This window comes from Scatophagus argus, chromosome 3, assembly GCF_020382885.2.
Source record: "Scatophagus argus isolate fScaArg1 chromosome 3, fScaArg1.pri, whole genome shotgun sequence".
Classification (NCBI taxonomy): domain Eukaryota; kingdom Metazoa; phylum Chordata; class Actinopteri; family Scatophagidae; genus Scatophagus; species Scatophagus argus.
The window spans coordinates 23729927-23756189 of record NC_058495.1 but is presented as its reverse complement, the minus strand read 5'-3'; the positions used below and the strand labels follow the sequence as shown (position 1 = coordinate 23756189).

The following is a 26263-nucleotide window of genomic DNA, read 5'->3' as shown; positions in this document are numbered from 1 at the left end:
TTCTACTCTTCCTCCTCTTCCTCCTCCTCCTCCTTCTGTAGTCCTCCTCTTCCCCCTCCTCTTCTTCCTCCTCCTCCTCCTCTTCCTCTTCATCCTCCTCCTCCTTCTCTTGCTCTTCCTCCTCTTCCTCCTCCTCCTGGCTCTTTACTCTCTGCCAACTGGCATAAAAGGTGCCAGATTAACACACTGGCACACATACATTGGAAATGTTGGTGCGTGTGAAGTATCTGCTGTAGTGTGTGTGTGATGAGTCTGTTTGAATGTGTGTGTGACGATAATTGCCTGGATTTATGGGTGACAGGAACAGTTTACTGTGTCATTTGGATTTTCAGGGACAAGGGTTCACTTACCGGTGAATGTGACAGACACACACACACACACACACACGCACACGCACGCACGCACACAGTTGGATGCGTAGGAGTTTCACGGCTTAGTGTTTGCATGTCGCAGTGATATCTTGTGTATTGAATGTGTGGGATGGAGGAGCGCTACATGTAAGGAGACAGATGCTGGAGCTCGCAGTGACACTCACTCACACACACACACACACACACACACACACACACACTCACACACGCGTGATGCCCAAAACCTGACAAACACTGCAATGAAGCTGATGTGCTCGACGCTGCTGACTGTCCCACAGATGAACTCCTGCTGCTGAGATTCACTCTGAACCAAGGGGAGTCTGATCAAATACTCCAATTCCCCACAGTTACCCCTCCACACACACACACACACACACACGAAAACAGAGTATGGGATGACGGATGAATACTAATGTCGGGCCTATTTACATTTCAAGCTGTACGTCTGTCAGCACATCTCTGTTCAGGCGGAGGGTGGGGAATTGTGAAGAACACACACATCTCGCCTCGCTCTTAGTTTTCCCACCAACCTTTAAACCCTCGACATAATGTTGGGATACTCTGAAATCAAGGCTGATAAAGAAACTTCAGTCAAACGGGGGTGGGGGGACTGTTTCATCTCTCATTTTGTTTACAAATCCCTTGTTTACGCCGCTTTTTCCTCGGAGAAAGCGCCGACGTCTCTCTCTCTTTTCGTTTCATTTTTCTCTCTCTAATGCGCTTCGAGCGTCGCTCCAGACTGACCCATTAAAAGCAGTCAGAAGTCTGCCGTGTGAATGGCTGCAGCTTTTCAAAGTCTAGACCTATTCAGATGTTCTCATTAGGCGTCCTTCGCGCCGGATGAAAAGATCAGCCGATACCGCGCCGAGGAGTTTTACCGAAGGCGGCACGAATGGAATCAGAGAGCCGGTGCTGCTGAACAGACGGCCGCTTGGCGGGAGCCTCTCCGCGCCCTGACGGTCTCATCCAGCTGATGCCCTCCAACGGGCTGTGTTTCAAAGAGCTGGCGCGTTTCTTTATGTCAGTGCGATACACATGGAGCGGTATTATACTACTGCAACACAGTAGCAATACTGTAATACAGAAACGCGCGGTGTGAGAGAATATTCAAGTGAAGTACAAGTACCTCACCTGAGTGTGTGACTTTAGTTTATCTCCTCTGGATGCTTTAGTCAGCTGTTCGTGTTAGGAGCAGAGGAGAAAAGTAATAAAGTACTTGTTATTCAAGTATTATGTTGAATGTTTTATTTAAATTGTGTCCTTAATCGAGATGCTTCTTCTTCTTCGTTTTGGTCTTCTTCTTCTGTTGTTATCAGTAGTAGTAGTAGTAGTAGTAGTATAATGTGTACTTTAATATTTTGAGATGAGTTCCACCTTGCAGGGACTAAAAGTAACTTTGAGTACACTTTGTTGGCGATGCTACAGTAAAATAGTGAATGCAGAACTTTTACTTCCTCAAAGGTGTGACAGCAGCAGCAGCAAAGCCTGAGCGCGGGGGAAAGTCGTTTCACAGGTGAGACAGTCGCGTGGAGGCACGTGCGGCTTTCAGGCATTTCACAGAGACATTTCTTCCCAACACTGGTGTCAATGATCACATTAATGCTGCAAGTTACAATCATTTACATTCTTGATTAATCTGTTGAGAGTTTATCTTTTTCAAACAACTGACCAATTTGCTATAAAATTAATTTTGTGAAATGTCAAATTAAATTGTAGAAAATGTCCATCACAACTTCCTGGAGTTGAAGTTCTGTGAAACATTTTTTAACAGAAATATTTGTTTTAAAAATGGCTGAAAGGATTAATTGACACCAGCTGCGAAGTGGTTTTCTGCCAGTCACTGAAACTCGTCGGTTCACTTCTAAAGGCCATCATGAAGTCCCACGCCAGGCTGCAGGGATTGGTGGAGCGCTCGCATCACTTCCGTGTCTTCACTTCCACCTGCACTTTACCTGCTACGACAAGGCAAAGTGTCTGCCGTGAAAAGGATCCGTGCGCGAGCCTCACCTGGGAACAGTAACAAGCGTGTTGTGATGTCGGCGGGGCTATTAAGATTCAGGAGAGAAGGATTTATTCAGGAGGCGAAAAGACAAGCGAAGTACAAGACGGACAATCGTTTGACAGGGAGGAAAACAAAGGCAGCTCATCACACAACATGTCAGACTGACCCACACGCCTCACTTACTGTAGGCTTCCTCACTGAAAACGCTTCTGCCAAAGAAATAGTCCCTGCGAAAACAGCAGGAATCATAAATATGTTAGTGTCTTTTTGTAAATTGGGTAAACTAAGCCTTCAGATCACGAGGGCTGAGAACTGATGTGACAGTAGGCAGGCTTCTGGTTTGTCAGCACCGCCATCCGCACACATGCACATGTTCTGTGTGTAATCACACAGAGTTAAGAGTTAAGTGAAGCAGTGCAGCCTCCTCTCCATATATCCCTCTCACACTCTGTTTTTCTTGCTCCACTTATCCACAGCGTTGCCTGCAGCTACTCATCTGAGAACAGAGCAGAGAAAATGAAGGAATCAACTCCAAAGTGGAGGAGGATGATGTGTAAGAACAATCACTGTGCCAGCAGGCACGATAAGCCTTTGAATAGGAGGTTCATTTATGGAAGTTCTTCACCCTGTTGCCTTTTTTTTGTTTCTCTCTCAGAGCATCGGCGGCTTGTTTGCAGACTGTCAAACAATGAGTTCAGCAACCGAGGGTGTCACAGTCAGGTCGAGAGACATTTTAATCAAATGTTGTCTCACACACACACACACACACACACACACTGATACTGAGTCAAACATTTGGCTAGCAGGCATGCACCACTAATGGCTGAGCAGAATTTGTAATGTCATCCAAATACACTGTGGGCCAAATGTGGTCGTGCAGCGCCCTCTTCAGGACGAACAGGAGAGCTTAACAGCAGTGATGCACTGATCCTCATCTCATCAATATTATCTGTTGGCTCTGAAGTAAAAGTGCCACTAGAGGTTAACACGACTGTGTAGATTAACAGTACTATTATACCTTCATGTATGTTTATACGTATAGATATGATGCAGAGCCCCCCCTCCGGGTGGGGGGCTACATTTTTACATTTTATAAAAAGCCTCGTTAAAGATTAAATCAGTGACTCCTAACCTTTTTGACTTGTGACTCCTCATTGGTTGGGACTCCTTGTCCTCATTTCTCCGCCAAACTTTTCAGATACTTTCACTTCAAAAAACTGTTGAAGGCACAAAGACATGAAATGCTCTCAAATTTCACAAAATAGGCCAGCATTAGTGAACGTCCCAATATTGAAATGCAGATTTGTTCTTTCTGCTTTCATCTCCACTTACACATGACACAGGACCCCTCAGATTTAACTCGTCATCCTCTGGAGGGGCCTGATCCCAGGCGGGGAACCAGTGGGCCCAGTCTACCCATCTGTGTATCAAGTAGTTAAAATCTTGAGGACATTTTGATGATAATTTCTCATGTATTTTTTTATATTTCCGTGTACTTTTGAGGGGTTAAATAAAGGGTCTAAGTACTTTTTCCACTGCTGGTGTTGCTGATGGGAATCGCTGATCATCATCGTCATCATGAATCATTTTATTTTATAAGCTTATCATCTGATTTGTGTGATTTAACATATGAATCAGAGTACCTACAGCTGTCACAATTGAAATGAGTACATCCCTCTGAACTCTTTTGAAGTATAACTGAGTAAAAGTGGAAACTACCACGAAATAAAAATACTCAACCATGTACCTCATAACTGTGCTGACAGTACAGTGCAGCACTTGAGTGAAAGTATTTGAACATTACATGAGGTTGGCTTTGCAGGCGTTTGCTGCATTGCAGTGTAAAACATCAGCCACCAGGTGGCAGTGCCACACAAATCGTCTGCCAGCTGTGGTCATGTATGTCTGCAATTCAGCGTTTTATATCGATCAGTGTGAATTAAAACCTGGGGGGATGTGAGTGAACAAAATGGGTGGTTATCTCTGAATCTGATCCATGGACTCTGCATCTACAGGTGTGAACTGTTCCCTACTGGCCAGACTGTGATGGTGCACAAACTGTGTGTTAGTCATCCACCCCAGAGGTGTGATGAAAACACATCTCTGGGGTTCAAGCACTTTTCTCTTGCAGATGCAGCCTGAAGAATGCGGAGCTCGGACTGAACAAAGATCCAGAGGCAGCTGTGAAGCCATGAAGAGGAAGGCGAGAGTCACTTCCCGGGGTTGCCATGGCAACATACCTGCTACAGCACTACAGCATCATCCCTGAACACAGAGACACAAGTCTGTCTGATGTGGAAGCAACAAGAGCCGGAGACCAGCACACACACACGGGGAGAAGCAGGAAGAGCGGCGGAGACGAGGCTCGAATTTCAACAGTTTCTCATCACATCACACACAACTCTCAAAGTGCCGAGCAGTGTGTCGTGTTCTGATCAGGATTCAGCAGCCTGTCCCTCAGAATCCGGCTTCACATCTTATTCGACGCCGACACACACTCACACACAAACACAAAACAGCACGATGAGAATAACTCACATTCCAAACAAGCCCTCGGCTCAGCCCACAATTTGACAGAGCGTACTCGAACTCACCACATGAGTGGGTGGACCTGAAATTCAATGGGACTAAAACACAAAGGTTACTTCCACCCTCAGCCTCAAAAATGGGCTTTTTAACACAACAACAGTATTTTTTTTTTTTTTTTTTTTGCAGTATTAATTGCAGATCTTCAAGTAACTGATCATTGAACTTAAATGCTGAGCTTGGAGACACAAGCCAGACAATTCAGCTTTAACTGACAATTGATCATTTGCATCCGTTATCTTGTAAGTGAGCATTCTGATGCATCTAAAAGTCTTTTTTCCCCCACGCCTACAGGTTACAATGTGACACATCCATTTTCTGTTCCTTTTTCCTTTTCAAAAATTCAGTTTAAAGTGATGACATGCAAACAGGCTGTCTGCACACTCACACTACTAATACAGTATGTGTGGAGGGTTTAATGGAGTTGAACACTTTCATGAATCAAGCTAAAATGAATCACACTAAATGAATTTAAAATATGATCATTTTGAACAATAAATGTTTATTTCCCCCCAGTACAGACAGTTTTCGGTCAACATCTTCCTTTTAAGCTAAATTTCCTTCAAGATATGCTGAAAATGATGTTTTTCTTCCTATTTTCTACTTAAAAAGGAATGAGCAGCAGAGGAATGAGAGATCAATGTGTCCCAGTAGTCTGAGGCACATTAATACAAGTTTTGAATTAGTCTTTGCATTGCATTTGATTATCAAATTTCAACAACAACAACAACAACAAGAAAAAGGACAGCAGGGATAAACAACAAATCAGCCATCACTTGCTCTAAATATGAAAAATGATTGAAGTGATGTTAGAGATGGGAGGATTTTAATGAGCAAAATGTTTGTGTCATGTTGCCAAACACGTAAAAAAATAAAATAAAATAAAGGTGACAGAAAGCAAACGGCTTATCACAGTCGCGATTAAATTGTTTTCCAGAGGAATTGAGGCTACGCCTAAGAAGCACGTGTGCTAATTTGTACAGGATTGACATGTTATCAAGCTAGCATTAGCATGGTGGAAAACCTTGTCTTGAGAAATTTGTCAGCTTAGCTTCTGACTGAAAAGCCTTTGAGAATTTTGAAGCAAATCTGCTTAGTAATGTGAGTGTCACACTGTTAGTGTGTTACTGGATGTTTCTTTGTTCCAGCATAGGGTTTAAATGGACAGAAAACAGTTTATTAAGGCGTGTGTTGCGTGCATGAATAAGTTCGTAGTTGTTGACCCTCAATCCCTTTTTGTTCCTGCAGGTTAGCTATAAGAATACTTTCACAGCAGAGTAGACCCTTCGTGCTGTCGAAACAAATACCAAGAATCAGTGTACTGTACAGTACAGTATTTTAATCTTAATTTAATCAGACAAACAGCGTCAGACCAGCATTAAGCCCAGGTCAGATACATGTTCGCCCATTCAGGCCAATTGAAATGAAGGCTTGACCCAGATCAGCGTAGAGATCGAGCTGACTGTGGTGTAAGGGTGCAGGAGCACTATTTCTTTTTTAAATCGGGATAAGGGAATTTAGTGCTAGATTCTCATTACAGCATTAATGTTAACAAAATATAAACACAGGCCCAATTCTATGAAACGCAGCACTGAAACAAACTGCACAACCTGTATTTGTAATGTTATAAGCTTTACAGCTGTAATGCTATGGATGCAGCTGCTTTCTACCTGCATCTCCTGCCGCAGCAGTCTGCCAGGTGAAACAGAAGAGGGTTAGGCTCAGTACCAGGACTATGATAGTCAGTCTGATTCCTGAAACACATTACATTCCACCATTACACATACATGATGTTTGTGCACCTTACAACCTGTAATTGCAATACCGCGTTGTGGTCTTCTGGGACCCACACTGAATTCAATGTTTGCATCCAACCTGAGGGCCTCTTTTTGTTTTCTTAACAGTGCTATTTCAACCGAGCATGCTAGCGAAGGCGGGTAACTATATGCTAAACGTGTTATAACGTGCAGCCGAAGTAGCCAATAGAAGGAAAGCTTGTCGTTCAAATCAGCCAATGGGAGGAGTGGGCTGCCGCGCTGCTCCTCTCAGGGCCCGCAGGGGCGGTGCTTGTCAACTAGGACCCACCCCTCAAGGCCGCGGGGTTTGGTTGCACACAGGCTGCAGTTTCAGTTTGTTTTATTCACCATTTTGAGTAGCTGAAGGTAAAAAAAAATAAGAATATTTGCGTGTGGAGGAGAAGTCGCTGCCGTACTGTTATTTTCACGCGCTAGCTCGGACGGTGGAGTTGTGCGTCAACCTCGCTCCCCTCGGTGTTTTGCAGAGCGGGAATCTATTTCTTTTTTCCCTGTGCTTTTTTTCTTCTCCCCCCTTTTCTCACATCCTTAACCTCTACAGTATTCCTGCAAAATGTCAAGACCAGTGAGGTAGGTGTGCTAAATCTGTCCTCTGCTCTCCGTAAGTTAATAACGACACCCTGCTGGCAGGCATCGCAGATAACATGCACGCCTCGACCATGCTGTGTTTTATGAGCTGGGAATTTGTTTATTTCATGAAAAAATAATGGGAATGTGTGCGTGTGTGTCCCTTCTCGTGTGTGCACCCTCGTTTTATTTCCTCTAACATGGATCCCAGTGGTGTGGACTGTTCGCCATGTCTTGTGGAGATAACGCGCAGCCCGCCGCTGTGTCGTGTCTATCATGCTTTTAAACGGATCCATGATGTGCATTGTTGGCTGCTATGTAGGCCAAGCGGAAAATTAGGCGGTGTGATTTAACCAGCTGCGTTTTACGGCTCACTTATGTCAGGCCTGTTAATATTTTTCCCTCTCCGACTGAGAATGAGAATATGGCTACCCATTCATCCAGCGGAGGCTCTAAAACGCTAATACCCCCCCACCGCCGCCGCCACCAAAACTGGGGGAAAAAAACCGAGCAGAGGAGTGCGTTCGGCCTCGGGATTTGATCTTGTTACCGCGCAGACGAGGCATGTCTGTGCTGTAGTTCCCCCCTCCTCTCTCTCTCACACACACACACACACACACACACCTTTCTTTATATCGTATTTCAACGCATGTAAACATTTTTGTGGCTTCGGAACAAAAGAAAATCGTGTGTTGGTCAACAAAAATGTCGTCGTTACGGGGGGGAAGAAAATGTAGCGCGGATCTACATTTTCAGCGCTGGCAGTAAATTAACACTGCTGGCTGATGTCAGAGGAAGGCGGAGAACTACAGGAGTCACCACACCCCCACAATGCAAGAGCCTCAGTGTGGGCACAACGCGTTCGCTGCCTCCAGGCCCTTTAAATACAAATGAAAACCTTTAACTTTATTAGAAGTCGTTTAGCTTCATGTTTTTGTTGTTGTTGGTATCCAAACGCATCATTTGTAGCTTTTGAATTGGGATGTTTTATGGTTTTGTTTTGAGTTTATGTTAATTGAAATTAGAAAATCATTAGTATCGAAATCGTGGTAGGTGGTGGAATGAATAATGCATTCATTTTTAATAAAAAAGCAAAATATCTCATGTTTGTGAATATAATTTTAAGGACCTTCATTTGAATTATAAAAATAAGTGAATCCTCTGTGACATTTCAAAATAATACAAAAACATAATGAAAGATTAAGCTAGTGTTTATACACTGAGCGATAAATAATAATGATAATTATTAATATGAACCTTATTTTCATTACAGCACACACAAAATTATGTTCATTAGGGCAGCCATTAACAAGTATTTTCATTGTTGAATAATCTGCAGATTGTTTTCACAATCATTAAGTTTATAATATGTCAACATATTGTAAAACAATTGTTATCAGAGCCTCGAGTGATGTCTTCAGATTGCTTTGTTTTTTTGTCCAACTAACGTTTCCAAAGTAAAGTTTGACATTTTTGATTTATGTCATTGAAGAGTATCAAAATATTTGGGAACTGTTTTTCTTTTGATTGACTTATTGACACTTAGTCTTACCCAAACCGAACTTAAAGCCTCTGGCTGCACACCAACAGCCTAAGTTCTTAGTTGGTGTTTAATTTGATTTCATTTGTTTATTCATTTATTGATTTATTTATTTGTTTGTTTGTTTTGCCTAGTCACACTATTGTAGGAGTATGCAGGTTAAATTTTATGTTATTAGGGATAAGTTTGTGGTTTTCCCAAGGGAAATTAAGGTGACTGGTCTCCACACCTACATGAAAGCTTGTTCACATTGGTGATCAGAAAACCCAAAGTGTCCTCCAGAGACTGGACTTAAGTTTTACCTCGAGTTGGTGACCGTGACGTGGACCTTTTACAGCGAGAGCTGATGCTGTGGCTAAAGCTGGCATATCTCTCCTCCGCTGACCAAAAACAGCCGGCGGCTCTGGGACACGGTGGCTGTGCAGGCAGGACCTGCATGTCGCTCACGAGCAACAAACTCCGTGTGTCCATGTTCACGTGCTTTGTGTGTGGATTGGTTATGGAAAAAGAGAACCATGAGATTTCTCCTTTTGTATCAAGAAGCAAAAACTTGTGGCGTGGCATGTTTGAGTTAATTTTCCTTGACACCACAAGTTCTGCAATGTGAGAGTTATGCATGCACATGTTGTGACGTTGATGCTGAAACAATATGATGTGGAGTCCCGACGAAGTCATTAACTCGTTGGCTCGGCTCCTTCACTTTTAATCAACAGGTGGCGAGCAAGACTTTGGCTTTGGTCTTGTTCACCGTAGCCTAAACACAGCACTACTGTGTTCACAGCTAAAATATTACTGCAAATGTCACAGTCAGTGTCTCGCTCATGCCGGCTGTTTCTCACACACCGTTATCGCCCTGAAGAGTAGCGCCCTTCTTCACATTCGGTCAGCCATTTTTGACATGTGCCACCGTGTTTAGAGCCGTTATTAAAATATTGAAGTGGGTCATGTGAGTGGCTGAGAGAATAATTGTCACACAGCATGTGCAGTTTCATACTTGTGCAGCTTACTCTGCAGCTATTTGAATGAATTAACAAGTTCTTGGATAGCAGAAGCACAAAGACAACACAATTTGTAAAAATAACAACAACAACTTGTTAGGGCAAGTTGAAAGAATATTATAAACGTGATGTGGAAAAAAAACAGACTCTCCCACGAGTGCTGAAGAAAAAATTAGACTATCTTCCCCTAATTCTTGATGAATGTCTGTCCTGACTGTCTGTATAATTTTCAAACAGTCCCATAAATGTCTTTAAACTGGATCAAGCCTTGCAGACACACATCAAAGACTGCTTACTGGTGTTGTAATACAGTCGAAACAGTTTTTTTTTTTTTTTAGTAATCGGATAAAATCAATTAAACTTCAAGGCTAGCAATTAGCCACCTTTATGATGAATGGAAAATAAACAGCTATCATAAAAAAGACAAAAATCTATCACAAGGTAGCAGAGCTCAAAATGATGTCTTCATGTTGTTTTGCGACTCACATTACTTACTGGTGATCTGTAGCGCCACCATCTGTTCAGAGCGATTGCTGCAACAGATACCTGCATGTCAAAAGATTGATTTTTTTTTTTTAAGTACTCTTTGTTGCAAAAGAACAGCTTTTGTGCTTTAACTGTGCTTTTCACCTAAGTGCTCTGAGGGATGATTCTTCCGTCGGTTTAACCTTCAGCAGTGCAGCTTCTCGTGTTGTTTTGTTACCTGAACTGTAGTTGGCTGCTGTCACCTGAGGCTTCCCTCACACACTTTGCCAAATTAGCCCTGGAAACTGTAGACGGTAGCCCAGTGTCCAGTTCAGTGCCCCCAGCTGAAGGCTGTTTGTGGCTTCTCAAACCCTCTAATATAAACCAGGCATTCGTACACAGCTGAATTGTTTCTGCTTGTAGAATTACGGCACATGACATGTAATCCCTCCAGCACCTATTGACATGTCTTATAACAGGTGTGTGCAGTGATGCAGCTTTGTCTTGTGTAAATGTGTTCTCATGCAGTCTGTGTACTTCTTCACAGGAACAGGAAAGTGGTGAATTACTCACAATTCAACGAGTCTGATGATGCAGGTAAGAGAGACCCGAGATGCATTTTTAAATATGTAGTTAGTGTAGGCAATATGGATGAAATCCCCTCTTATTTCATAGGATATTTTGCATTGTATGTATGCATGTTTTGTATATAATATGCAACATTTTCTGAGATACATTTTTGTTAATGGATCAAATAAACAGATGGTATGGTCTGCTTGTATGTAATCTGGCAAGTGAAATACCTGACAGACGAAGGTACCTCATTCCACTGATGCTGAAGGTTAAAACCCTGCTCAGTGTCCACACTGGGACACAATCGGAGACATATAAGGTGTGGCTACTTAAGTGTAAGCAATATGACAAAGACTGATTTACGTCTCGTCTTGCCAGCCCTGTGGGGCAGGATTCGCTGATACTGGTGTGAGCCATATTGAAATACAACCCTAAAATTTTGGACACTGTAAAATGTAAGTTATAACAAAATGCAGTAATTTGCAAACCCTGAATGCAGTACAAAAACATTTAATCTTCGACTTTATTAACTTAAGTGTTTTTTGTAAATATACACTCATTCTGAATGTGATGCCTGAACATGTTCCAGAAAAAAGCCATCAGCGAGTTATTTTAAAGCTGGCTATGGAAGCCTCAGCCCTGCATATGAATTTACTCAGTGGCCACTCGTGGTATTACAACAAAATAAAAAATTCGCAAGCAGCCCAAAAAGCGTTTTTCCCTGAGATCACCATTATGACAGGACAGGACGCCTCGACTTGCAAACAAAGTCAGTTATGACGCTTTTCTTTTTACTTTTGATCCACAAAAACTTTATATGTATTAAACCTTCTTTGAGCCTAGAAGTAAAGCGGTGGGTCATGTGCCAGACGGGTGATTTTCCTTGAGCAGGTGCCATCATATGGCATTGTGTCCTGTTTTAAATAATATATCTATGATTTGGACAGTGCGTGTTTACCACTGTGACGCTTCACCTGTTCTTTTAACGACACTCAGTATATGTTTGGGAACTGGGACACTAATTTTGAGTTTTGCAGCTGAAATTCTTTACCATTATTAACTATTAGTTTTTTAAGTGTCAGACTAGCCCAAAATGGTCCAGCTGCTGTGGGCAGGGAAGAAAGAATTGGATTGCTCCACTACTCCCGTCATCAGGATTAGCACCTTGAAGAGCATGGCGGCGCTTAGTCTTGTCCTTGTCTTCGTCCTCAGTCCTGAAAATTGTGCGAATATAATGAATAAAGTTGACGGTTTGCAGGACAGATCGGGTTTGGGTGTTTGATTGGCACATGTTTTCGCGGGTCGGGCTGTGCGGATTGGCTCTTATAATGGATCGGGTGTGTGCAGGCATTAAGATTCCTGATGTTGAGATTTTTCCGAATTCTCTGAATCTTTAGATGATATTGTGGGTTGCAGGGGATGAAATCCCTAAATTCCTTGCACGCTTTTGTTGGGAAATGTTCTTAAGCTGGACTGCATATTTTTGAACAGAGTTGTGCTATCCTTGCTTGTGAACAACCAAGCCTTTTGAGGATGCCTCTTGCATACCCACTCAAGATATTTTAATCTCTTATCAACCAGTTTACCTGTGGAAAGATCCAAACAGGTGTTTTTAGAGCATTCCACAACTTTCCCAGCCAAACAAGTCGATGTCTCAGCTTGTTTGAAATGTGATGCTGGAAGCAACTTCAGAATGAGTGTATTTTTCGCGGTGTGAAGATTGATTGTACTGTATTCACTTGAACATAGAGCAACAGATTTGCACATAATTACAGTCTGTTTTTATTAATGTTTCACACAGTTTCCTCATATTTTTAAAATCTGGGTTATATTGGTACTGGAACTATTCGGGGTGGTGCTTCTTGTGGTTGGAAGTCTAAAACCTGTAACAACACGTTACACGAATTCAAACAACTGGATATTCATTTATTTGGACGCGAAAGAATGTCGGGCCATTCTGTTGACTTTGTAGTCCAGCTTGCAAGATGACATCTGTACTACAGATGGCAGTTGGTTTGTCAGTTTGATCAACATTGGTCCCAGTTTTGCACGAGTGGCATCTGGAGCCCCCCAGCAAGGCCTTCAGTCTCCTTGTTCAGTTGTACAATACCAGTAACAAAACCAGATGATTCCGAGTCGAAATTAAAACCATGATGTTGGGAATAATCCAGTGTCCTTGCAGTCCACCTTTTTCTGATGTTTTCTGCTAAAAATATCATCATGGATTAGCAGACGAAGAAGCGCAGAGCTTGACTGGGGCTAAAACGGTATCAGTCTGCGACCAACAGCTTCTAGGAACATGTCCTTGTATGTGGATGCGTTGTGACGAAAGACTAAAATCTTGTCCTCTCTCTGTAGATGAGGAGTATGGTGACAGTAAGCCTAAGAAGGTGCGCACAGCCCCTCGTGAGCCCAAGCACAAGCGCTCAAAGAACTCACAGGATGACAGGTGAGCCCTCAGTCTGGACCAGCAGTCTCCTATCAGATCTCCACAGTGTGTTTAGTGCTGTGACTTCTTCGATAAAGCTGTCAATTCTGTGATTCTCCCTTTCTTATATCACCTTCACTGCTGTTACTCTGTCCTGTTCTTGGAGACGACTAGTCGTCCTCGAGACACACATGTGCTTACATTTGAGCTATTTTTCCATCCCTCATCACTTATCCTGAGATGTGTCTAAATTGCTGGTATCCCCTACCTGCTCCACTGATGAGAAGCTAACATCACGTTGCTGTAAAGTGGTATCACGTGAGGTTGTATCAGAGTAGTTTTACTATTACAAGTACATGAGCTCCATCGGACCGATGCCCAATATCGGAATCAGCGTGTCGGTGAATCGAGCGGAAATTTGACCCTCCAGGCTCAGTCAACACTAAGACATCTGGGTGTAGTAGTACAGGTACAAGAAAGCTGGGGGAGTTTACACCTGAGCGGAAGGTGGCATTTATGGTTGAGAGAAGAGGTAGTAAATCACGTACATGTTTAGGAGGGGAAACGGCCAGCTTTGCTACAGCAGTGTGCAGAGAAGGGCTGGCGGTTGAGCTGGAAGAGTGCAGAAAGAAAGAAAGCCAGCAGGAGGAAACTGGAGAGGAGGGAGGAGAGCTGCATTTGATTCATCTTGGATGCCACTTGTGATGTACAACCTCTCCACAGTCTTATAGTGGTTTTCCATGGGCCCGATTCAGCCTGCCTCAGCTGTACCAAGCTGTAATGAGTTTGTACTACTGCCTCACGGGGGGGGCTATGGCAGAGTCGAGCTGCACTGCTGTGCTCCTGCTTGGTAGCAGGACCAATCACGACCAACCTTTGACAGTCTCCTCCCCCAGTTGTGTCCTCAGTTGCTAAACTGTGCGTCGGTGCTGGACAAAAAAAAAATCTGTGTTTATGGGATATTTTTTGTGTTTAGAAGATATAAGATTCATCAGAACTACTTTAACAGTGCTGTTCTTCAATAATTTTTTTAATAGTTATTTGTTTTTTGTTTTTTTGTTTTTCTTCAAGGATGGGTAGCTACACAGGATATGAATAACAAAACTGCTTATTGGCACAAATAATTTGTTAATATTCTTACTGATGTGCCATAATTTAAAACACCACAGTTGTGGTTTGTTTTGGTTAAGCTCACCCAGTTTTCTTTGAAACCAACTGACCACATATCATTAGGAGAGATGCTGTTTGATAGTGCAGAGCCCGCGAACGCATCATTATCAACAGACACCTGGACATGTCGATACATTTTTATCAAGCTGAGGATCACAAACAGCTGGTCTGCAGCACTCTTCACATTGTTTCCTATTTGTATGTGCCTCAGTTGGTCAGATGAACCTGCAGCAGGATTTGGAGGCATATGCTTGTTGTGAACTAGTTTGTATGAACTGCTGTCCAGCCCCAGTGTTTATACAGCTCCAAATGGCTTCGCTGAAAGGCAGGACAAAGAGCCTGTCATCGTAGAGACGGTTTAGACATGAGGAATGGTGCAGATGGGGATAACTGAACACATTTGTTGGACAATCTCTCCTCGAAGGCATTAATGATGTTGCACTCTGAAGTACATACTAAAGTTATTAGGAGTAATTATGGGGGCCAATCACTGAGCCTGAGCAGTCTGGAAAAGGCAAGATGGATCTCAGCCTCATTTGTGATCTGGTTAACGGAGAAAACACAAAAGTGTCTTAAATCTGGATTGAGATACATGCAACGACTACTGTGAGACAACTTTGCAGGAAGTTTAAGATGGCAGAGAGGACGTTCAGTAGCTGTATTGGACACTCCTTCAGTTAGCATGCTGATTGCTCCATCTCTGAATAATTGAAGAAATGTGTGGCTTCACGGAGAAACAGGAGAAACCGTCTGTTTATCCTCCACATAATAACAAGCACCTGTGTGTTGATGATGCTGTCTAGTCAGCATGTTAGTATGCTATACTTGCTGGATAGTATCAAATGAAATCATCAGAGGCAGACATGTAAACAAATGTCAAGAATTCAAAGTGTGGAGAACATAGAGAAAATGTGTGGTTGTTTATTCTAATGAAAAATGAGAGAGAACTCCAAAGTGTTGCTTTACATTTTTAATTTAGGAGCTTTTAGGTGGAAATTTCTGACTGGGTCTCGGTACACGCCTTTTGTTGCTTGTTTGTTCAGTATTTATCTGCCTAATGAAATGCGGATTAAAATCTTTTTCTTTTTCGTGATCCCCCTGGGTGTCCATACTGCTTTTGCTAAGTCAGTTTTGTTCTGATCTTTGTTCCAGCGAGGAGTCTGATGACAAGCTCTCCAAATCCAAAAATGATTCAGCAGGTAAGTCGGTCTTTTGTCTGATTTCAGCGAGAAAGTTGACTTTGTGAGAGTGAACGGTGGAGAGCCAGCTCCTTCACTTCCATCTGTATCACTGCTGCAGATGACTTTGGCAGCGATGATGAAGACAATGACTTTGGAGAGGAGGAGGATGAGGATGGAGGAAGCGACTACGAAGAAAAAAGAGGGAAAAAGGCAAAGAAAGCCAAGGTGGAGAAGCCCAGCAAGAGGGGGCCGAAGAGAAAACGGGCTGCAGGTGACGATCCAGTTATTTTCCTGATGGCATTTGAGCTGTGTGGATGAATGTTATGTTAATGGTTGGCTGATATGGATATGAAGGTGTATGCTGCTTCCTCTATTCATCTGCCTTTACACACAGTACGTTGGGTGTTGTCATGTGTGCACATGTAGATGTTTGTAGGAATCCAAGAAGACCCAAACATCATTACGGAAGTTCGCCCTCGGGTTGTAGGATTTGAGTGAAATATCGTACTTTTATGGCCAGTATCACCATTTCAAAGGGTTCTGTCTTGTTTTGTGAATCCAACTCCAGGCGTATATTTGTGGGATACATAATTTCAGCAGCAAACATAATGACAAAAATAACCTTGTTTTTCTAGAGATGAAGTGAAGCTGTCGCATTCAATCGCAAAACGTTAATTCAGACGCCTGTTAAAGCAGGTCACGCCTCACAGTACTGTGCCTGGTGCTTAAGAAAAAGTTACCACACATCTGACAGCCCCTCATCTGCTTGGTGCTAGAGGCCTTATTCTCCTCTCAGAGCATAACTCACCCAAGGAACCAAAAACATTTTGTAATAACGTGTGTCTAAAACTAATAAGAAGTCAAAGTCACTTTTTCAGCTGGCTTTGCTCTGTGCGGCTGGACGATTTATTCTAATTGTGGGATCCACTCGGGTTCCAGGATGTTTTGGAGGGCCACGCAGCGAGGCAGCGTGTAGTTTGTGTAGTAGTTTGGACAATGTGAAAGCAGTGGAAAAACGCCTTTCAGAAGGTCTGGTATGGCTGGCCGAGCAGACAGAGGAGTAATCTGCTTAATCAGTCTGTCTTTAGCGACACTTATCAAGCAAAACTGTATGCCGTTTCAGTCAGAGAGAATGTTTACGATGAATCAGCAGAGCTTCGTCATGAAGGACAGCAGGGAAGTGCTGAGCAATTGTTTATCGCACGTTCAGCTAGTTTCTTATAGCCTTGATAAAAGTGTGTAACGTGTTAAGACATGAGTGGAGATGACACGAAGACCGAACAGCTGCGTCCTCTCTGTTTTCTGTTGCCTTGTTCTGTTTTACCTGTCTCGTTGCGATTGTGTAACTCTGTGTGCGCGTCTTCTTTGTAGATGACAGCGACGACGACAGGGAAGTGAGTCGAAAGCGTACAGTGCGCCAGGCGGCCTCCAAGGCTGTGTCCAAACAGAGGGAGATCCTGCTGGGCGACGGAGGCAGCGAGGACGAGGAGCACGAAGACCACGAGGAGTCCTATATGGATCGTATGTACAACTGCGCTGTGCACTGACACAGCAACACACACACCTTCCCCGAACGCTACAGACCAGTAGTGAATGTATAACATGTTGTCTCTATGTGAGCCGGGACAACACTGTGAGCCACAGGTAGTTTGCAGACTCCTGAAGACCTGAGATGCTCATCACATTAGAACAGCAACCCTCAAAGAGCTGATGTGATGGGTGATGATTAACGGGATGAGAAAGAACATCTTTGTTCCACAATATTCAGTTTGTTTCTTTGAGCTTTGCTCGTAAAATACTGCATCCATTGCCTGTTAGCGGCTCAAAAAATGTGAAATTCCTGTAAAGCAACAACTGGAGAAACAAAAACCACAGAAGAAAGGTTGCAGGCAGGTCTTTTTAAAGCCCCACAAGACAAATGGGTTCAGAAGCACTATTTTAGGGCTGTTCTTGTTGTTGCATTTGATGGCATTGAAAATACAGAAGGTATAAAAGATTGCATTTTCAACCCAAGGCCGCACAGATACTAACATGATTAGGTTTTGGTTTGTGCTCACTACCCATATTCATATCAACTCTGTGTCCATGTTGTTAATTGAAAATAGAAAAAAAAAGAAACAGTTATTGGTTATTGTAGTACTAGTATTGTATCAAAGATTACAATTTTGGTATTGTTACAACTTCCATTACACTTGTTACCTTTTTAATAAATTATTTCAAAGTCTTCCCTACATGTATTATGTGAGTTGGGAGAGAGTTGGTTGTAAACTGCAACTTGACTCCTACACGGAGGCACACAACAACTGCGAGGCAGTAATTCTAGCTTATTTGAAATTGCGCTTCCTGGTGCTGTGTATATTATTCCAGGTGTAATTAGAAGTGCCACGTTGCTTTGTGTTGCAAAATTTCTTATGCGTCCCATTTCTGCGTGCAGCTGACGAGTCCGGCAGCGACGAGGACTTCATGGTGGAGGATGATGATGACAGTGACTATGGTCACTCCAAGAAGAGAGGCAAGAAGGTGATTCGACGGGGACGGCCGGACAAGAAGGAGAAGAAAAGCCCCAAACCTCGACTAAAGGCCACAGGTGAGAGATCCGGTCCTCCTGCAGCCTCGGGCTTTAGGCTGAAAATCAGCCGCCGTAAATCGCGGCTGCGACGCATTTCAAGGTGTCAGCTTCTGTCAGGATCGCCCAGTCAGACTTTTAATTCATATTGTGTCGCTAATTTAAGCGGATCAGAGTAGTCGTTCTGAACTGTGAGCTCGAGCAGTGGAGCAGGTGGCTTGTAGAAGTAAATGGTGTAAAGTAAGTAGGCCACAGGTTTAAACTGTCACAGCTGCCCCTTCAGCCAACGAGAAGTGTAGGTCTCAATTGGGCATCCAAGTTATTTTTACTTGTTAATATGGAGAGCTGACGCCAAACGTATTTTAATGCGATAAGAAGAACCTCAAATGACAAAAAACATCTTCTGAAAAATTTATTTGGACTTGGACTATGAGGTTTTAGTTTGTCCCCTCGGCTAACGTGGAAAGGAGAGATTTATGACCTGCAGACAGCCACCAGGGGGCGATCACAATCTTTTGGCTTCAGGTTGTCCATCTGTACAGCCAGTCAGTGATCTTCACTCAGGGTTTGACTCCACGTCATTGACGTCATAGGCAAGACATTAAACTTTTGACCTGCGAAGCAGTGAATTTGTCCCACCTCTAATGTTTTGTAACACAGTCACTAGACTTGCAATACAAGTCAGTATGTTTGTGTTAAAATTCTGACTTCTGACACTGAAACTAAGTTGAACATCTTAAATTATCAACAAGAGTAAAAGCTAAACTGCAGAATGTGATTGACACTCTGCGGGAGTCGATGGGACTTGAGTAACACTCGTGCTTGTGCAGAGTGGAGTTTAACGGCTCAGATGGCGGCTGCAACACGTGCAGAGATGGACGAGAACCAGAACAGGTTCATCCACAAATCTGCATGTTGAGCTCACTGCTGCGAGCAAATCATTTTTCGCATCCACACTCTAAATTCGACTGACATACGGAGTGAAATGCTGCACTGCAGGCTTTGCAGCAGGCTTGGAAGCTGAACAAAACACAGCAGAGTTGAGTAAAGAGTCGTTTTTTTCAGTTCATTTTGCCAGTCCATTAAAATGCTGATCTTTAGGATTGACTCCTCAGGAAAAAAAACTCGGTAACACGGTGAGAATTTGTTAAGATAAAAATGAGGTTCTCAAATACGATTTTTGCGCTTTTTACCGTCCAACACGACACTGCTTTTCGGGAAAGTTGAAACGTCCTTGAATAACTGGTTTCGGGTGATAATTGCACTTGGAAGACAAGTTACGTATTATGAATTAGAAGGTAAAAATTGCAGTAAACGTCCTTATTTACACTGTGAAACTGAACCATAATCACTAACTGGTTTGTCTTTTCTACCCCGTCAGTGACCCCCAGCCCGATGAAAGGAAAGGGGAAGGGACGCCCCAGCACCAAGGTCCTGGAGAAGAGCTCACCCAAAGAGGAGGAGGAGGAGGAGGACCCCGAGAGTCCCCTGGAGGAAGAGGAGGAGGAGGCCGAGAAGAAAGAGACCTCCCCCGCCCCCAAGACGACGAAGGAGGCTGCAGGAGCAGATGAGGAGGAGGAAGACGAAGAGGAGGAGGATGGCTCGGAAGAGGAGGCGCCCTCTGGAGAAGACTAGAAGATGCTACCCGCTTGTCTTCTCTCTCTTCTCAATGTTTTTGTTTTCTTTGTTGCTCTGCGTTTAGAGTTGTTTTTTTTTTTGTTTTGTTTTTTTGCTGTTTTTTTTTTTCAGTTTCTTTCTTTTTTTTGTTTTGTTTGTTTTGTTTTTCGTTTTGTTTTTCCTCCTGGCGGCCTGGCTCAAAGGTTTGGACTTTGTGTGCTATTTCCTGTTTTGCTTTCCCCGCCCCTCCCCCGAACCGAGACATCGTGCTCACGTGACCGTTTGGTGTCTTTCATTTTCAGCACCAGAGCCACAACACATTCAGCCTTACCCACGTTCCCGTATCTGTCATTTACATTCAGCATTTTAGCGTGAAAATCCAGACGAGTCTGCCTTCCGAGAGCGCAGTGCTAGCGAGCATCCGTCCTCAGTGTGAAGAAACCAGTTGTGTCTGTGGGTTTATTTTTCCCTCTCCTGGGATTATCAGACACAGCTGGCCACACAGTTTTTTTCCTGTTTATTTGACGGATCTGTGATTACGGAAAGTATTGTTCCGGGACTTCTCTGTGTCGGTAACTAAAGCACTGTATTTACAAAGCGACGTCAAGTCAGCACATGCAGGCCTGAAGCCTTTTCCCGCCTCTCTTTGGTACTTTGTGCTTTTAAACCTGGAGCTTATTTTAACAGGGCAGCGATAGTTGGGTTGTTGTTTTAAAACCTCTAGGGCCGCTCTTTCAGTTGAAGTACCTTTTTAATTTTATTTTTAAAACCTGCTTGGTTCAGACTCGTAGCTGCTGCTTCTTAGATTCGGTTAAGGTTGTGGTCCTGCAGACGGGCGGAGTGGTGGGTCACCGCTGAGTGTTTGCTATGTGCTGGACTGCCACTGCCACACATTTCAAGCCAATGTGTTTTTATGTACTTTTGTATGTTTGTGGAGGGTCTGTTTTTTGTTTTTCCTTCCTTCCTGCCTTCCTTCCTTCGCTCAGCCCACCAGCTGCCTGTGAAACGGTTTTTGTTGTGCTTTCTAACGAGACACCTTTGCTACGTGAAGCAAACACACCCCTCCTTCCCCTTTCAAAACATGATCTCCCGCCTCAGTGCATGGCTGCAGCATCTTCTCAACATTCAGCCCCTTGTGCCAGGCAGCCCATCTTTTATTTTGTTTTGTTTTGTTTTGTTTCTTTTTTTCAAGAAATGCAAGAAGAGATGTTTCTTTTTTTTTTGTGAGAGTTAAAAAAATGAATGTCGTTTTTTCTCTTGTTGGTTCATTGTTCTAATTCTCTATTCAGATTTTTTTTTTTTTTTTTTTTGTAATGTTTGTTTTTTAAGAAAAGAAATAAAATGTATCTTGATTTTAAAGAAAAAAAGTTGACCCTATCCAATCTGTTCTGCCTGATGGTTGGACCAGCCACCCCTCCCTGGTTTACTCCTGTCCCCTCACTCTCTCCTCCCCCACTCCCAGTCCCATCAGCTTAATGGTTACTGCTCGTATCCATGTCCATTTGTCTCTCAGAGCTTTTTATTCATCCTCACAAGTAGATATATATTTTTTTTGCGATTCATAATTCTACAGTACTGAGGTTTAGAAAAGATCGGCGGCTCATCTGGCATTCGTTTGTCTGTTAATGCCTTAATTTTCATTGAGTTCGGTTTCAGTAGTGGCTCTGATGACGTTTCTGGAGGCCTGAGAATGTAACCTGTCCTCATGTTTTAGGTCTTTGCTACACGCAGCGTATTTAGGCTCTGAACATGTCAACAATTTGTACGATCAGAAGACCATCCAAAGCCATAAACGATCTCAAAACTAGTGACTCAGAGATCAGGTGCAGCACTTGTGAGATTGTCCTTTTTTTGCGAAAAGTAGTGTTTTGATGTCAGGGCAAAAATAAAACGACAATAAAAGGCTGCTGTTGTGATCTTGGGAACATAAATTCATTTATCAGTCGTTTGTCAGGAGAAATTCTACTTCGTCCCAAGGCTGCAATAGAAATCAGTCCTGGATGTGTACAGGACACACTTGAACCCAGTTGTCGGTTCAGAAGCACATTCAATTGTTTTACGACTGTCCTTGGAGTGTTTTTCTACATTCAGGTCCTGAATTGGCACCCAATCCTTAATGTCATTTTAAGAAGATTGGATAAGAATAAGAAAATAAATAGGAGAATTTTTTTTTTGTTTATACCAATCTCAAGCTCAGAGAGCTCTGTTGGCAGTAGGATCAGATACTGTCTGTAGATCACAGCGCTGAGGGCTTGACTTGAGGGTCCTCTCCATCATCACACAGGGGGCACATGGCATAAGGCTGTGAATTTCTCCTCTTTCATCCATTCTTCTTCTGTTGTACTGTTTTTGATGGTTTTTTTCTATCTACCTTCAGTTGTACTGGCAATGTAAATGTAAGCCGAGTTGTGATTCCTACAGGAGACCAAGTGGAGAAGCTTTTGTCAGTAGAGTGGAAAAGGAACGCTGAACTCTTGAATCTTTTGCATGTTGTGGATAAAGTGTGAAGCGAAGATGATGATGATGATGTTGCTGGTGATGGCAATATTGTGGTCTTACAAAAAAAAAAGGTATTAACAACACGATGTTGATAATGTTTTGGTTTCCCAGCTTCTAATAAAGGCAACCTACTTTTTATACAGATTTAACTACTTGTTTTGTGACGTTGAGTAGCGTGCATGCTGGTGGTGGTTTTAGCTTATGATGATCTGCAGTTCTCGGCATCTGCCTCTCAAGTGTGAGTATGGACCCTTGTATGTCATATTTGTGTCATGTAAAGGCTGCTTGCCAAAGGTCAAAAACAGCAAGAGAATCTTTTATTTCACAACCAGTTGACAGACAAATCTGCATTTCAGCATGAGGCCTTCAACGCTGTATGCCAGCAGTGAGAACGTAAATCAGTAATATCTGCTGTGTGATATCTGCTAAATATCCTCATGTGATGTCACTCGAGTCAGCGTCGGGTGGGGCTGAAGACAAAGAAAACATTTCAGGGTTGTAGAGTTAGAAAGAAGTGAGCTTACCAGACCCTTGTGGCCCACACTCTTCTCTGCTGGCGGCTCCAGTTAAATACCCACTTCTAACATAATGCTCCTGAACCCACCGGCATTGTGGGTAATGTAGGCGCTAGGACATACAAGGGCCCATACTCAAATAGTGTCTCCAGTTCTCCTGCATCTATTTTGATCCCCGTTGGTGTTACAGGAGTGCAATGCTAAATCGGTGCAGTACTCACACTCACCTGCCCACTGGAGCTGAGCAGAAGTAAGTTGACAATACTGAACACATGCATGGGTGAATACTTTCAGAAGCAGAGGTTTGTATAGAAAAATAGTCCAGGAAGCTGCCAGCAGAGCTTCCAGCACTTTTCCCAGTCAAAGAAGCTTGCAGCAGCAGTGAGGGTGAGAGCACCTGCAGCCACATAAAAGGTAGATTTTTAGCTAAATAATCACAAATCATCTTCTCTGGAGGAAAATTCAAATGTGATTAAATCTTTCAAGAACCATGAATCTCCTGGAGTGAATGGTCTTACTACAGAATATTTTTATGCATTTGCAGAATGTACAAAGTATTGAAATGGGATTCTGACACAAAGACTTATTAGTCTAATTCCTAAATCCCCAAAAGACCATTTGCTGATTGAAAATTCGAGGCCAATATCTTCTCAGCAACGACTGCAAAGTTTTTGCATTAATATTTGAAAAAAGTTCTGCATCCGATTATACGGTAGATGAGGTTCAGTGAGGATTTATGAAGAGTGTGTATACATCAAATAATATTAGATTGGTTTCAGACCTAGCAGACCATTCAAATCGACGCTCTGATGATAGTTTAATCTCTGGATTTTTACAAAGCATTGGAGACAGTAGAACAAAACTTTATTTTCCACTTCTTTGACAAATTTGGATTTTGTGCCGTCAGAACTAAAATGACAATAGTTCAACTGAACTGAATTCTGGAAAAACCTCGAGGTCTTAAATGGAGCATGGCCTTATGCAGGGACGTCTTATATGCCCAAGTCTTTTCCCACCTCACAAACAACTGGAATACATTACATATAAATATTATCAGAAATGGTTCACAAATAATACAGTCTTGGTGACGTAATTATGTAATGATGATGAGCTGATCTGCGTAACTACTCTGAATTCCTTACTACGTCTAGTGTACCTGTAACTCCATGGGAATGCTGTAATTACAGACGCAGCCCCTCCTGCTCATTATGCAGGCATTGAAACGAGGAGCAAAACAAGGACCTGTGCTACCGGTTCCACATCCCTCTGACACTCCTGTGGCTGAATGTGCTATTTCTATGCTTTTTTTAAAAAAAAAAAATCAAAAACCACGGCAGACAAAGCAATCATGTTACTTAGTGGATCAGCTTCATAATATGCTGCTACTGACCAGTAAGCCTCAAGTAAAATCATACACAGATGTTATCAAGAAATTATTATCTTGTCAAGTTGAAAATGGATATGAGTGTAAACTGTGGTACTTGACGACACAAATCTATCAGTTCTGCATCTGTAACCACACCAAAAGATTATGGAAGGACTTTCTGGAGACCTGCAAACAAAACCACTGACATAATCATCCTATTCTGGATCTGAATGCAAAAGGATCCAATACAGGTAACGTTTTAATACTCCCTGGGACGGGGATATTTTGATCAATACCTTAAAGCTTTGAAATACCAGTACCAACTTTGGCACCACTGTGGTGTTAGTCACTTTCGCCAAAACCAGGACTCAGGAAAAGCGATGTGTGCCGTGCACCCAGGCATTATGCAGCAAGAGTGAAGTTTATACATACCAAAATGTTGGCCGACCACATTCGGGCTACAGCAGTCTGTATTTAAGAACTCACTTTTAAACAATGGTACGTGGTGTGATGTCTGTAACAGGAATGCTTCACGCACATTTGGTTTTTTAATCTGCCACGGTAATGTGAGGTAACATCAAACTTATAGATTTTATTCTGATCAATAAATCCACCACGTCCACGGATCGCTGTCTCTGTCCTCACATAATCGACAGTCTGATCATAAAAACTGTCATTCTTATTGTCCTTTTAATACCCAACTGGCACCTTCAAGGCAGCGAGCAGGTTATATTTACATATGAGACTTAACAAACTCAGACTCACTAAACTGGCTTTCTGAAACAGGCCCTGATCTTCCTACGCTGGGAAAAAAAATCATTGATCTATTAATAAATTGTCCAGTAGTTTGGTCAAATTTGTGGTTTCTTCTTGGAATAAAATGTCGTATGAATAGTGTGTCCTTAAGGATGGGTAGGAATACTGGATGTGTGTGTGTGTGCGCCCACAAAATGTCCGTGCACGTCCCTGGTTTCACATGTCAGGAATTAGCAGCCACATCGTGTCCCGCCGGCCCTTCAGTTATTGCTGGCCGATGTTCTGATGAGTCTGATGTTCTGTGTATAAAACCCGAGAACAGTATCATGTTAATCTCTGCGCTGAGCTTGTGGTAAATCTATGGCACCTTTCTGTGTTTTAATGTACTTGATTAATGTATGTATGTGATGTATGTAATGTACTGAATGAACACATCTGGGTGAGGGCTGTAACAGGAGGGAAAAAAAACACATACACCAGGTAACATGTGAGCAAATCCCCAGGCTCTCATAGGGTGACTGACATGCCTCAGTGACACAGGAGGCCTGTCTTCAGGTTCCACAGAAAGCATGATGAGAAACCTGGCCAACGAGCCAGAGTGGGTGTGTGTGTGTCCTGTCATCATGGCTTCCTGACTGGGATCATCAGGACAGAACACACACACTGCTGAGCTTCAGAGGGAAGATGTGGTTGCATTGGAAGAGCAGCTGCTGGCATTTCTAGCCACTGGAGACTGAAGAGCTTTTGTGAGGCAAGTGAATCAACTCTGAGATTTATTGCTTAATATCTGAATCTGAATCAGAGGAGGGAGGCTCTTGTTTAATGAGTGACAGAAGTAAACAACACAGAGGGTGTCAGAATGAAAGAAATGCAGCTGATGAGAGAGCTGTGGTAAAGGAATGTTAAGTACGTGAAACACAATACTTTTATTTTTTGTAAGTGTCTGTGTGGCTTACTATTAACTGATATCTTGTACTGGAAAGAAAACTAATAGCAGATCAGGGAATATCAATAGAGCCCATCATTCCTGACGGTATTGTTGACACTTACAGAAGATGGATTATTTACACCCTCCAACACTTCATATCGCAGCTGCTTCTGCCTGAAGCTTAAAGGTGCAATTCACTTCACTGAGAATAAGCCAACTGCTGTGTAATCAATTCACTTGTGGATAATAACTTATGATGACAAGGAGTCATGCCTATAGGTGACTGTCATTCCATTTACGCCCTCCATTGACAAGTGAAAT

The 26263-nt window shown here is 42.8% G+C and overlaps 1 protein-coding gene and 1 long non-coding RNA gene across 3 annotated transcripts; both read left to right on the top strand.

Annotated features, from left to right (window-relative positions):
- Positions 1 to 2260: 2260 nt before the first annotated feature.
- On the top strand, positions 2261 to 3431 carry LOC124057195. 2 transcript variants are annotated; one of them, XR_006843073.1, is made up of 3 exons: positions 2261 to 2628; positions 2850 to 2926; positions 3029 to 3431. It is a non-coding gene; the product is annotated as an uncharacterized LOC124057195 (long non-coding RNA). The 2 variants fall into 2 exon arrangements; XR_006843072.1 differs by having other exon boundaries at positions 2264 to 2557.
- A 3600-nt stretch (positions 3432 to 7031) lies between these two features.
- nucks1a (nuclear casein kinase and cyclin-dependent kinase substrate 1a) lies at positions 7032 to 22526 on the top strand. Its single transcript, XM_046384869.1, has 8 exons — positions 7032 to 7343; positions 10891 to 10940; positions 13275 to 13365; positions 15667 to 15713; positions 15814 to 15966; positions 17067 to 17216; positions 18130 to 18282; positions 19643 to 22526. Exons 1-8 carry the CDS (start codon positions 7327 to 7329, stop codon positions 19894 to 19896), a joined length of 915 nt encoding a protein of 304 aa, XP_046240825.1. The 5' UTR covers positions 7032 to 7326; the 3' UTR covers positions 19897 to 22526.
- The last annotated feature ends 3737 nt before the right edge of the window (positions 22527 to 26263 follow it).

Coding starts and splice junctions, on each gene's coding strand:
- nucks1a (XM_046384869.1), top strand. Junction 13,366..15,666: donor AAGAACTCACAGGATGACAG/GTGAGCCCTCAG, acceptor TCTTTGTTCCAG/CGAGGAGTCTGATGACAAGC. Junction 17,217..18,129: donor CGAGGAGTCCTATATGGATC/GTATGTACAACT, acceptor TTCTGCGTGCAG/CTGACGAGTCCGGCAGCGAC.